The following is an 11738-nucleotide window of genomic DNA, read 5'->3' on the forward strand; positions in this document are numbered from 1 at the left end:
TTTTATGTATTTAATTGAAAAATGGCAAGGCGTTGGTGTGATGCACGCACAGTGCCAGTAGGGGGCAGCAGAAGCGCTGAATTGAGACGCGTGTGGCCTCGGTGCCCTCACAAATGGGCGGCGCGCATCGTCAGGCCCAAAAGTCCGTGGAGTCGTCTTCCCGCGGGACACTTGCACGATGTCCGCGGAGAAGTTGGCTAAAGCGCAGACGATCCACCTGAGGCGGAAGTTCATTGGGTACGAGCAAATTGTGTTTATTTATTTAGAGTGACTTTCTTTCTTTTTTTTTTAACTGAGTTTTTTTTAACGTTTTCTATGCAGGCCATCATGCAAAATATTCTTCAGTGATGACCCCATTAAAATGGTGCGCGCCAGGGGTCAGTACATGTTTGACGAGAAGGGTCAGCGCTACCTGGACTGCATCAATAACGTGGCGCACGGTAACGAATGACGTCATTGTCGCGGCTTCAAAGTGCAAATTGCAAGTGCAGAAAGTGAAAGGGATGAAATGTTGTTAAATATTTGATTTGGAATTTGCGTTGGCTTGACAAAGCCAAGGTAGAGAAAATAGATACAGTGCCCTCCAAAAGTATTGGAACGGCAAGGTCAATCTGTTTTGTTGTGTACTGAACTTTAGTTTTCAGCTCAAAAGATGAATACCATTTTCACGTGAGCAAAAATATTGGAACGGTCCATAAATAAAAAAATAATTTAATATTGGGTGGCGTAACACTTACTTGCAAAAAAACTGCATCGAGCCTGTGAGGCATTGACTTCACCAGACTGTTGCATTCTTCATTTGCATGCTCGATTGGGTTAAGGTCCGGTTTTGAACCGATAAAGTCCTTTGTAATGTTTTATTAATTAATTCTTATTTATTAATTTAATGTACAGCTTGCACTTGCCCTGCCTACAGGCGCAATATGGCTCATAATTTATTTATTTCCCCTCCTCCTCACCCCACTAGTGGGTCACTGCCACCCGGATGTGGTTTCGGCTGGCGCGCAGCAGATGGAAACGCTCAACACCAACTCGCGCTTCCTCCACGACAACCTGGTGCTGTACGCACAGCGGCTGCAGGCCACCTTGCCCGCTCAGCTCTCCGTCTTCTACTTTGTCAACTCGGGGTGAGTACACACGCGAGAACACTGAGACGGGAACACGGAACGGGAAGAGGGACACGCCTCTCGCGGTCTCATCACCTTGCCTGACGCTGACTTGCAGCTACGCCGCATTCCGTAAAACTCGTCCAACCCAGAAAACAAAAGCGGGCACAGTCTTTTTTTGCTCTATTTGGTTCCAAATTTTTATTTACTTTGCGTTGTTTTTCTATGTACAGACAAGACAAAAATATGAATGATGTCCTGGCTGCATTATAATTGCAAACATGCAACACGTTTCATCACGATCTAAAAAAAAAAAACACTTGTCTCTTGTTTGAACACACTTTCTGCAATTTAAGGTCAAGGGTCACGCAATGTTATTACACTCTGTAGCTTGAATTCCCGGAATATTCCGTACAACAGAAATGTGATTCAATTTGTGCAATTAATGATTATCAAATCCTGTGGTGTCAGAAAGAACTCTAAGACTTGAATCTTTGTTGGGAAACGTGCAAAAAAAAAAAATGTGACTAACTGTAAATGATTGCACACTGTTGCTTTAAGTGGGGGAGGGTGACTGTAATCAGTCAACACATATCTAATATGATAACGGGTCATCTTTTTTAGTCTGTGGAGGAAAATTAACATCTCTGACGAGTCATAAATCTCCACATTGGGACTTTTGCTCAGATAAGTCAGTTAGCGTGGCAGCAAGATGTGTCAATAAGTAACTACGCTGAGGATCTCAAACATTAGCCTCAAGTGTTTTATTTGCTTGTTTTGCTATTGGCTCGTGGAAAATAAAATATTTTAACTGGCATCCGCAAACAAAAGATGCTTTTGTAATTGAATAACGTGTCAATCATTTGAGTTTTGTGTGTAGTCAGCATAAAGATGTACGAATGAGTCACGCGTGGGGCCTCGAGCGAGTGTATGTTTAACGGTGACTCAGTAACCGGACGGTAGCGAGCGACTGACCCGACGCCCTTTTTCAACTCTAGATCGGAGGCCAACGACCTTGCGCTTCGTCTCGCCCGCCAATACTCAGGCTGCCAAGGAATCATCACCCTGGACAAGTGAGTAAGACCGACCGTGAACCCCCCCCCCCACCCCCACCCCCTTCAACATCATGTTTGCGTTTTGTCGTAGCGCCTATCACGGCCACGTGACGTCTCTCATCGAAATCAGCCCCTACAAGTTGCACCATCTGGCGGACGCGCCGCTCAATCCATTTGTCCACGTGGTGAGTGCAATTAAAACGTCGTGACTCAACCAGACCTGTCATGCAGTGACGCGTTACCCGATAATGGCCGATTGAGTCAGCAAGTTTGCTTTCGCTCGTCAGGCCCCGAGCCCGGACGTGTACAGAGGTAAATACAAAAATGACCACCCGGATCCGGCCAAAGCATATGCCGACGAAGTCCGAGATATAATCCGGCGAGTGCAATCGAAAGGAGGCAAGGTGAGGTCATGTCGAACCCTGAACATTGTGCGACGGTTGAAAGAGGTCGTCCGATTATCTCGACTTTTCTGCAGATCGCCGCTTTTATCGCAGAGTCTTTGCAAAGTTGCGGCGGGCAGGTTATCCCCCCTGCGGGCTACTTCCAGCAAGTGGCCGAGTACGTGCGAGCGAGAATTTAAAATTGTGCTGTCGTTGCACGTGACTGGATCGCCTCGTTGTCGCCCCCCGCAGGCACGTCCGTGAAGCAGGTGGACTCTTCATCGCCGATGAAGTCCAAGTGGGCTTCGGCCGGGTCGGCAGCCACTTCTGGGCCTTCCAGCTCCAGGGTGATGACTTTGTGCCCGACATCGTCACCATGGGCAAGCCCATCGGCAACGGGCACCCCATGTCGTGCGTTGTCACCACCAGGGAGGTGGCCGAGGCCTTCATGTCGTCGGGCAATGAGTATTTCAACACGGTAAGCACATTCAGTGACGACTGCATCACAGCGGTCCAAAAAAAAACCAGATGCTGCCGAAATTCTAACGATTCTGGAATGACTTGTTTAGCAACCCTGGAAGGGATGCCCTCAGAAAATCTGAACCAACTTGAACCAAACAAAAAGCCCCTTAGGAAAATTGAACAGGAAGTCGGCCATTTTGGTTTGAAACAGCCATTTTGTTGTACTTCAACAAACTCTTACTAACGATTTTGAATAGTCAGATGTTAACTTTGTTGGGTACACTTGTTACTTTAAATTTACTGCACTTTAAATTGACAGAATCCATCGTGGTGAAATTATAGCTTCTGGTTGCGAGATGAAACGAGAACACGTTTTGACGTCATATCGTGCGTGAAAATCGAACCCGATTTCATTGTGAAAATAGTTTTCCTGACGCTTATTCCCATTGTGAACAGATAGATTGATAATCTGCTCTTTAAAAGATGCGGGAGTCATAAATGGTCAAATGAAAAGGCTATAGTAAAGATTATTTGCGGCAATATCTTGCGGAGTGCGGCATTATTATGTTTTTCAATTGTACACTCACTGGCCACATTATTAGGTACACTTGGCTGGTCTGTTTTTGCGTTTGTAGTTAGCCCCCCAGAATGAACAAATTTCTGAAAGTTTAATGTTGGAAATCCAGTGTACCTACAAACCAGCAACAACAATAACATATTTAGAGAGCTTCTTGAGAAAGTAGCAAAGGCCTAAAATATGAGACGGAAGAATTTCCACCTGAAAGAAAGCTGCCTCTAAAAAAAACAATATCAGCAGAAAGACTTGTCGCTGCAGGTAATTTTCACGCTTTACATTATAAGTAGGCTCGCAAAATATCTGCCAATCCCTTTTTCCAAGAAGCACGATTGTCTGCATTTATATAAGCCAAGTCAAAACACTGCATACTTGTTCTGGAACTTCTGACGCCAACCTGTGCGTGTTCAGTTTGGAGGTAACCCGGTGTCGTGCGCCATTGGTCTGGCCGTCCTTGACGTGATTGCCAAGGAAGACCTGCAGGGTAAAGCCTTGCGTGTCGGCGGCTACTTGACCTCCCTGTTGGAAAAACAGAAGGAGAAGCACCCACTGATTGGTGATATTAGGTAACACATGAGTCCAAAAGAGCGTGCCGGTCATGGCGAGGAATGACCGTGTGACCACCCGCAGAGGTCGCGGCCTATTTGTGGGTGTGGAACTCGTGAGGGACAGAGCCAAGCTCACACCCGCGACGGCGGAGGCCCAAGAGGTCATATATCGGTAAGCGACGTCCACGCTTGCCTCGAACGCGCTGAGCCGAAATGACCTTTTGACCCTTTTGCGCCCAGGTTGAAGGAACAGCGCGTGCTGCTGAGCGCCGACGGGCCGCACCGCAACGTGCTCAAGTTCAAGCCCCCCTTGTGCTTCAGTACCGATGACGCCGACTTTATGGTGGACAAAATGGATGCCATTCTCACAGGTGTGACGGAAAGTCCAAACACTGTTTCAGAAAATCCAGCAGAACAAATTATATTCGGCAAAATACATTTGGTGGCAAGTACTGTATCGGCGGCTTCTTTGAGTACCCGATACATTGAAGAAAAAAAATACTATACACAAAAGTGTTGGTTTTTTTTTGCTACACAAAAACTCTGATTTTCAAAATCCTTGGTGTGTTGTGCTCTTCCATCTACAATCATCATTTACTTAATAATAATTTCATAATTAACTTGTTTATTTTCTACCCACACAGAAATCGAAACAGCCACAGGTTTGACCACTGCCAATATACTCAATGGTAAGGATCATGTCCATAAACTTATGCAAACGAAAGAAGGTACAATTCATGTGTAGTTCAAACTAGTTTGAACTTGGCTTTGTATGGTTCATCATAACAAAAGAACTCAAAGGTGACACATACTTCACTTTTCTTGTTTACTTAAGGTGACAGTGGATAAACGCCCTTTTGCGTCATCGCCACGGCTGCAAAGTCAGAAAGGTATCAGTCGAGAAATCCCGAGACTAAGCAAGCGTGCTGCTGGCAACGCAACATAAAGCTTGATTGTCAAAGACGACAATTAAGAAGGAGGAGGATAAAGGTTATTTTTAGCACTTGGTCTAGTCAAGTCTGCAACATGTGAAATGCAATTTAATATGCGCAGCGTCCTCGTTTGTTGGTGCTGAATGAGTTGATCTTGATGGGACATTTAAGGACATCAGGGTAAAGGGACGCTTAAATGAGGAAGATTGGGACGCCCGCTCAGCATGAGGCAAATGGCACTTAATGACTCCTGAAGGAGGATTTTTTTTAATACCATATTTAATTCATGCTTTAGGTTTCTAATTCTTAATAGATTTAAGGTTTGACTCATGCAATATGTTTTAAAAATGTGATTTTTGTGCTTCTTCATCGCTCAATGTCGAAAGCTTTACAGACATTAAATGCAGAATCAAGCAAATGTGACTTTTTCTACTGTTCTGGGTTATTTCCCCTTAATCAACTACCACCACCGCAAGAGCTTCTGAAAACGGTTTTATTTCAAGACTTGGTAACAAAAAAAAAAATTCACTTGCTTCTTTTCCATTGCTGGTTGTTTATCACGCTTAATTTCTGTGGCAACATCAGTGCTTTGAGTCCAGATGAATGATCATCCACAGTGGAATTCATCCCATGAGATATCCCCTAATGAGGAACAAAAAAAAAAGAAGTGAGCTAAACGGGACAGAATCGTCAAAAACAGTTTCTGAGACTTACGGCAACTTCATGCGCATAAAAACTCGAGCCATGAAGAAGCTGAGGACGACACTGACAAAGCCAATGAAGAGCAACAGGAAGCGGTTGAGCTTGGGTATGTTGGGTGCATTGGAGCGGTCCAGGATGATGAAGCCCAGGCCTCCCATGGTGAACAGGAAGCTGGAGGCCAGGCCCTCCATGATGTACTGGCCGTTCACCCTACACAACGCAAAAAACGTGCTTGCATCTTTTGCGTCATCGATCCAACGTGGACGACGCGCTCACCTGTACGCCAGAAACGCCACCGGCCGCTGGTGTCCGTGCTCGTCCGTCATCGAGCCCACGCTCGGCGGCTCCACGATCACGTCATAGATGATACCTGGAAGGAGTATGGAAGTTTATCTGTGCCATCGGATTTTGAATTCGAATTTGTACCACTGAATTTTTTTACATCCAATTTTTAACACTGAATTTTTTTTTGCATCTAAATCAGACTTTGAATTTTAAAAGCCATCGAATTTCTAGCACTGAATTTTTTTTTCCTAAGACATTTTTTTCAATGTCTCAAAAAATTCAGTGTCAAAAAATTCAATGTCTTAAAAAATTCAGTGTAGAAAAATTCGACATCTCAAAAAATTCAATGTAAAAAAATTCAATGTCTAAAAAAATTCAGTGTAAAAAAATTCGATGTCTCCAAAAATTCAGTGTAAAAATATTCAGCGCGGACATCCGGGGTAACCATGGGAGAAGTAATCGATCCCTGTATCAAATCATCCAACGTTCAGCCAATCAAGTTACGCTCCATTGGTCATGTGACATCGAAACAGGAACGTCGTGAAGTTCAAGTTCATTACAGTATTACAGTATTAACTGTTACTGTTACCTTTGAACTTCACGACGTTCTAGGAAAATATATATTTAAAATTAATAGTAATATATTTGCATACATACGGGAAAGTTAAGTACACACAGCCGTTCGAATTTAAAGAGCCTTGCGCCACGTTATAATATGCGACGGTAATGACGTCATAAAGCGCCCGAGTAGTATTCCCAACTCTTTTCAGTTAGCTAAAAGTTACCCATCTCGTACGTGCAGCCTATAAAAATGTCGACGAGCCAGTGAACACGAGTTAAGCAGAACACGTTCAGTCGCTTCTTCAGATGTTTAATTACTCCTATCGTCAGCTAATGCTAGCTCGGTTAGCTTGATTCCTTGCAACATTTTGAGGCAAATCCACATGCTCGACAGGACTCGCAGTGTCTGCCTTCGAGTTGGAAAACAAAGAGTATGCAGGGATGAGTTTTGTTTTGCTGTGTCGCCTCTCTGGCGTAAGCGCGTCGGTTAGTCGCCCGCCGTGCTCACCTCCGGTGATGAGAAAGTACGAAAGGATAACGAGCGCATAGACGCTCATAGCCGACGGCATGTGCAGCCAAGACGGCTTCTTCAGCTTCACGTTGGGGCATTCGAGCACAGTGAAGGGGATGCTGTACAAAGTCTCCATCAGGTTGCCGACAGGACCAACTCGAAGATTGCTGTTACCCGGCTGTCGCTGCTGCCTGCCGTCTCGGAAGCATTTGGTGACGTGTCCCGGAAGTCAAGTGGGTGACGTTTCTTTTTTTTGCAGAAAAATATTTTTTTTTCACGTAACCAAATTAAATTGAGTTAAAAATAATTAACTTTGCATGATAACCAGTAGCGAAAATTTTGAACGCACAAATTAGCGCAATGCGTGCAATGTCACGATCATACCGAATGTTTTAGTTGGCCCAACTTTGTCATGTTTGATAAATAGTATTGAATACAATTTTTCAAATAATACATTAAACCGATTTTGAGGTAGAGTTCGTCAGTTCGAGAACCACTGCAATGCGTATCCTACTCAAAACAAATCTCATTAAAAGTTATTTTAGTGTTTTAAGGTTAACGCTATTGTGTCAGCAACAGCCAAACACACAAAAAAAAACTCAATTAGATCTTTTATAACAGTGGGTCAAAGATTTTTTAGTACCAACACCTTCAAAATTTATTTTTTGTATATTGAATCCACGTATTAAAATAAAAAGACCACTAGAGAGAGCCCTTAAAAAACAAAACAACCACTAGAGGGAGCCCACAAAGCACTGTTCTGTACATTAACTTGATAAAATGAGATCATCCCACACAATCACTTTCTTTGTGTTTTTTAATTTTGATTGTGGCATTACAAACAGACAATTTACTTTGACTTCTGGCTCTGTGCTTGCGCCTTGAGCACCTTGACGACGATCTTTTGTTCCTCGATCAGGAAAGCACGCTTGATCCTAGGAAAAGGCGAGTTGTTTGTTTTTTAAATCATGAGACGTAAGCGTCATTTTTTTGTCTCACTCGCTCGAAACTGCACTCCTCACCTGTCACGCACAGACTTGGCGCACATGGAGCCTCCATAAGCCCTGCTGACGTGCTTCTTGGTCTTGGAGAGCCTCATAAGAACCTGAGGTCTCACAGCCCGGACCTGAAGCATAAAACCAAGTAAGAACCGACTTATGTCATCAAGTCATCTGGCAGCTCGGGCGAGCTTCCTTCCACTTACTCCGCGCAGTCTTCCTGGGGAGATGCCACACGCTGACTTGGGGGCTTTGCCCCTCTTCTTGGTGTACAGGTACACGATGCGGTTGCCAGGCGTTCGGGATCTACAAGACGGGGCAGGCGGGCGTTATACAGCTGTACAAGCGGCTGCAAACACTCGAACGCGGCGGGCACCTACAGTCTGGTCTTGTTGGACGCCGTGTTGTAGGACAACCTACGTCGGTAAGTCAGGCGCTGCACCATTTTGAAGCTAGCAAAACAACATAGTGGCGTTAGAATGGCAACTACGTTCGTCACCGTAACAAATGTTACCTCCTCGGAAAAGAATAATTTCAAACACAAACGCGACTCGGTGTGTTTTTTCATCAGCGTTGGTTTACGGCTACAACGAACGCTCCAAAATGCGAACCGGCAGCTGACCGATTATTCATCACATTAGCAATCATTTAGCCGCCGAACAGAAAAAGAGTTACACACACAAGAGTGTCGAGATACTCTTTATATCCCCGATTCGTGGAATCGACGTTAAACACACCAATTGGGCGGATTGAAACAGATTTGCAATCGGCGATTTGCACAAGTTTCTATTAGCACTTTACCTGCTATCGCCGTGACCGGAAGAGGAAGGACGAAAGCGGATGTGGAAGGCTTAAGCGGCTTCGTGCCGGTTGTTGCCCTGCCCTCTACTGGTGCTAACGATGTACTGCATGTCTGTTATGCAGACGCTTGTGTTTAAACTCTAGCTTGGAAAAGCAAAGGTACTGATCTTTGAGTTAAAGTAACGTTAAAAAACACACACACACTCTGCAACTCTGTTTGGCATGCACAAGCTTGGCCAATAAAGCGGATTCTGCTGACACTGCACACATCTGAAAGCAAAAAGACAAACAGGCACTTGCCAAGGTCCACCGACAGATGGCAATCCTGGCAAGCTTTTCGCACGACGCTTTCCCACAAACAAGTTCGGTGATGACTGACTGCTGAGCGTAATCAATGAGAAAACTTATTTCTGTTTTTGTAATGATTTTTTGCAATGATGATGATACTACTAATACTTATTATAATAACGATGATAATAATAATATGCGTGTGATAAATTTGAAGAAAAATAGCAAACCCCCTTATTATTGTTAAGGAAGAAATTAATTGAAGCAGAAACCAAAACTCGGCACTTAATTTGGTTTGACGTGCCAGCTTTTGCCCCCGTGCCTCGCTTTTGCCCCAACAATGTGATTTGCATGCGAGGTGGGGCATGAGGGATTAACCTGCTTTTCATGAGAACATTCATTTTAAGGCTGTCACACACGCACACACACACACAAACAAACACACACACACTGCGTAGTACAAAAAACGAGTAGCATCTTAATCTGTGTGTTTATGTGTTTATTTTATTTTTTATTTTTTTTTGGCTTGTCATAGCTGACTGGCGCCATGATAACCTCAAGCACATTCAATTACGCAATCCTCCCTGACCCCCTAGTGCCACCCTCACTTCTCCTTGGGAATTCCATGTAATCTGCTGAGATTTAAACCTGCTGCTCCCGTTTAATAAATCTAGTGCGATTAGAATAGAATCACAGCTCAGTCCCGCCCCGTCCCCTCACTTGACACTTTGCCACGCTCGCGTATCGCCAAGTATTTGTACTCTGTTGCTTATCGTATTCCCTGTGTCAATTTGGGCTTCGCTCGCACAGGACCTCCAAAGCTTCCCGGGTGTCCGTCAGCACATCTGGCTGCTCTTTTGTCTCCTGCCCACGAAAAGCCATGAAATATTAAGCGGCCATATTCCGCTGCCAAAGGTCATTCATTCCATGTCCTTCTGTGTTACTGGGAGTTCAATAATCTATGACGACCACCAGGGGGGATGACGGGGGCACTGCCCCCCCCCCCCCCCAGATATATGCTTGGATCATATTTTTCCATTTGTTTTGTGGACTCTTCCTTACACAAGGAAGAAAATCCTACCTCCGCCAGTGTATAGGCTATATACATGTACTGTTTGGCCTTCAGTATTTGCGAAGTCCGTCAAGCACGATGTCACTTTCAGCTCCAGTACTTACAGTATCCATCAAACCTGCCTGAGGATTATCAATTTGTTAATCTCCTCGCTGCAACCCAACAGATTTATTTTTCCACTTCCCCTGCCCCCCCCCCCCCCCTCGCGCTTTAAATTTGCGACGACAGGGCGCATTTGTCATTGACGATACTTTCACACGGCCATTTTAAGAGCCACCCTGATTGATTGGTTTTCCCCGAATCCCCCCAGTTGCCTTTTAGCTGTGCTGACTGGATCTTTTTTTTTGCCGGGCGGCAATCGGTGCGAGCCGAGCCTGTGATTTGAGGCTTCCGGCCTTTCATCCGTGGGAGAAGCGTCGCATGTGAGAGAAACCGCTTATTGATAGACCTTTACAATCACGCTAGCTCGATAGCGCGCAGAGCTCGCTCAATTGTCCTTCCTCGTTGACTGGAAAAACTCGTTTGCTTGTCATCGCTCTATCCGCCCCCCCGCTGCCCCCCCCCCCCACCCCACTGCTGACAAATCCATACAACTATGTGGAGCACAAAGGCTCGGATTTAGCCGCCGGCCCGAGCGAGGGGTGGGCCGGGTGTGCCCGTTCAGAAGGGGGCGCGGCACGACCGGCGTGGAAATTTCTCTTGTTTTTTGTCAAATCAAAACAAGTACAGACCCCCCCACCCGCGTCCCGTCCCCTCCTTCGTGACCCACGCGTGACCAGTCAACACTTTTTATGCTGGAAAGGCAGCCAGAATCCGAGCGGCGAGGCTGCCAAGCCATTGTTTGGGGGGGCGAATAGAGCTTACGACCCGGAGGGATCTGGTTCGATGACAAAACTGTCGACGGACGTCATCGGGAGAGCTGGCGTGAGGACGGTGTGCGTTAATTAGATGGACTTTTCCAAGAAGCCATCTTTGAGGGCATTTTAATAACCAGTCCCGCTATCACTCGCACGAGAGCATCCCCTCCTCGTCCTCGCTTACATGTCCACTCAGCAGTTGAAAAGTTGATGAGGTCGCCGGCGAGGCTCCTCCGAGGGGCTCCTCCGAGGCCTCGTGCGGACTTTTACCCGACCAATGGCGCTCGGTGAACGTCCGCATACATTTCATTTCGATCTCAAACACATTTTTTAGGATTTCAAATAATACTAAAGTGTTGATTGCGGGAGGTAGGGCCCGTTAATGTGATCTGCACGAGTGTTTCCTGTTAGGTAACAGAAGGCCGGTCGGGAAGAGATGGGTGAAGGTCAATCAATAAAATCAGTCAATCGTGATTTATTATATATTTATACTGTTACAAACATATACCCGGAACACTTACATACACATATTAAGAGCACGTTTGCATGTATGAATGTATTTTGTTCATCATTAAAATAACATTTTTGTCCTTTATTTGTGAC

The 11738-nt window shown here is 45.3% G+C and overlaps 3 protein-coding genes across 4 annotated transcripts; 1 reads left to right on the forward strand and 2 right to left on the reverse strand.

Moving 5' to 3' along the window:
* The first annotated feature begins 126 nt into the window (after positions 1-126).
* Positions 127-5483, forward strand: etnppl (ethanolamine-phosphate phospho-lyase). Of its 2 annotated transcripts, XM_061303555.1 has the most exons (13): positions 127-237; positions 322-440; positions 968-1127; positions 2105-2179; positions 2253-2346; positions 2449-2565; positions 2640-2722; positions 2797-3022; positions 3992-4146; positions 4211-4300; positions 4369-4499; positions 4773-4817; positions 4964-5483. In XM_061303555.1, the coding sequence occupies exons 1-13, from the start codon at positions 179-181 to the stop codon at positions 4975-4977; spliced, it is 1368 nt and encodes a 455-aa protein (XP_061159539.1). In that variant the 5' UTR covers positions 127-178; the 3' UTR covers positions 4978-5483. The 2 variants fall into 2 exon arrangements, with proteins under 2 accessions (XP_061159539.1, XP_061159455.1); XM_061303471.1 differs by having other exon boundaries at positions 4773-5483.
* A 56-nt stretch (positions 5484-5539) lies between these two features.
* Positions 5540-7347, reverse strand: ostc (oligosaccharyltransferase complex subunit). Its single transcript, XM_061265908.1, has 4 exons — positions 7117-7347; positions 6039-6132; positions 5775-5972; positions 5540-5702 (listed from the first exon to the last, which is right to left on the reverse strand). Exons 1-4 carry the CDS (start codon positions 7253-7255, stop codon positions 5684-5686), a joined length of 450 nt encoding a protein of 149 aa, XP_061121892.1. The 5' UTR covers positions 7256-7347; the 3' UTR covers positions 5540-5683.
* A 571-nt stretch (positions 7348-7918) lies between these two features.
* Positions 7919-9007, reverse strand: rpl34 (ribosomal protein L34). The gene is made up of 5 exons (XM_061266588.1): positions 8919-9007; positions 8498-8569; positions 8324-8423; positions 8142-8245; positions 7919-8054 (listed from the first exon to the last, which is right to left on the reverse strand). Exons 2-5 carry the CDS (start codon positions 8560-8562, stop codon positions 7970-7972), a joined length of 354 nt encoding a protein of 117 aa, XP_061122572.1. The 5' UTR covers positions 8563-8569; positions 8919-9007; the 3' UTR covers positions 7919-7969.
* Positions 9008-11738: the final 2731 nt, after the last annotated feature.

This window comes from Syngnathus typhle, linkage group LG1 (assembly GCF_033458585.1).
Source record: "Syngnathus typhle isolate RoL2023-S1 ecotype Sweden linkage group LG1, RoL_Styp_1.0, whole genome shotgun sequence".
Classification (NCBI taxonomy): domain Eukaryota; kingdom Metazoa; phylum Chordata; class Actinopteri; order Syngnathiformes; family Syngnathidae; genus Syngnathus; species Syngnathus typhle.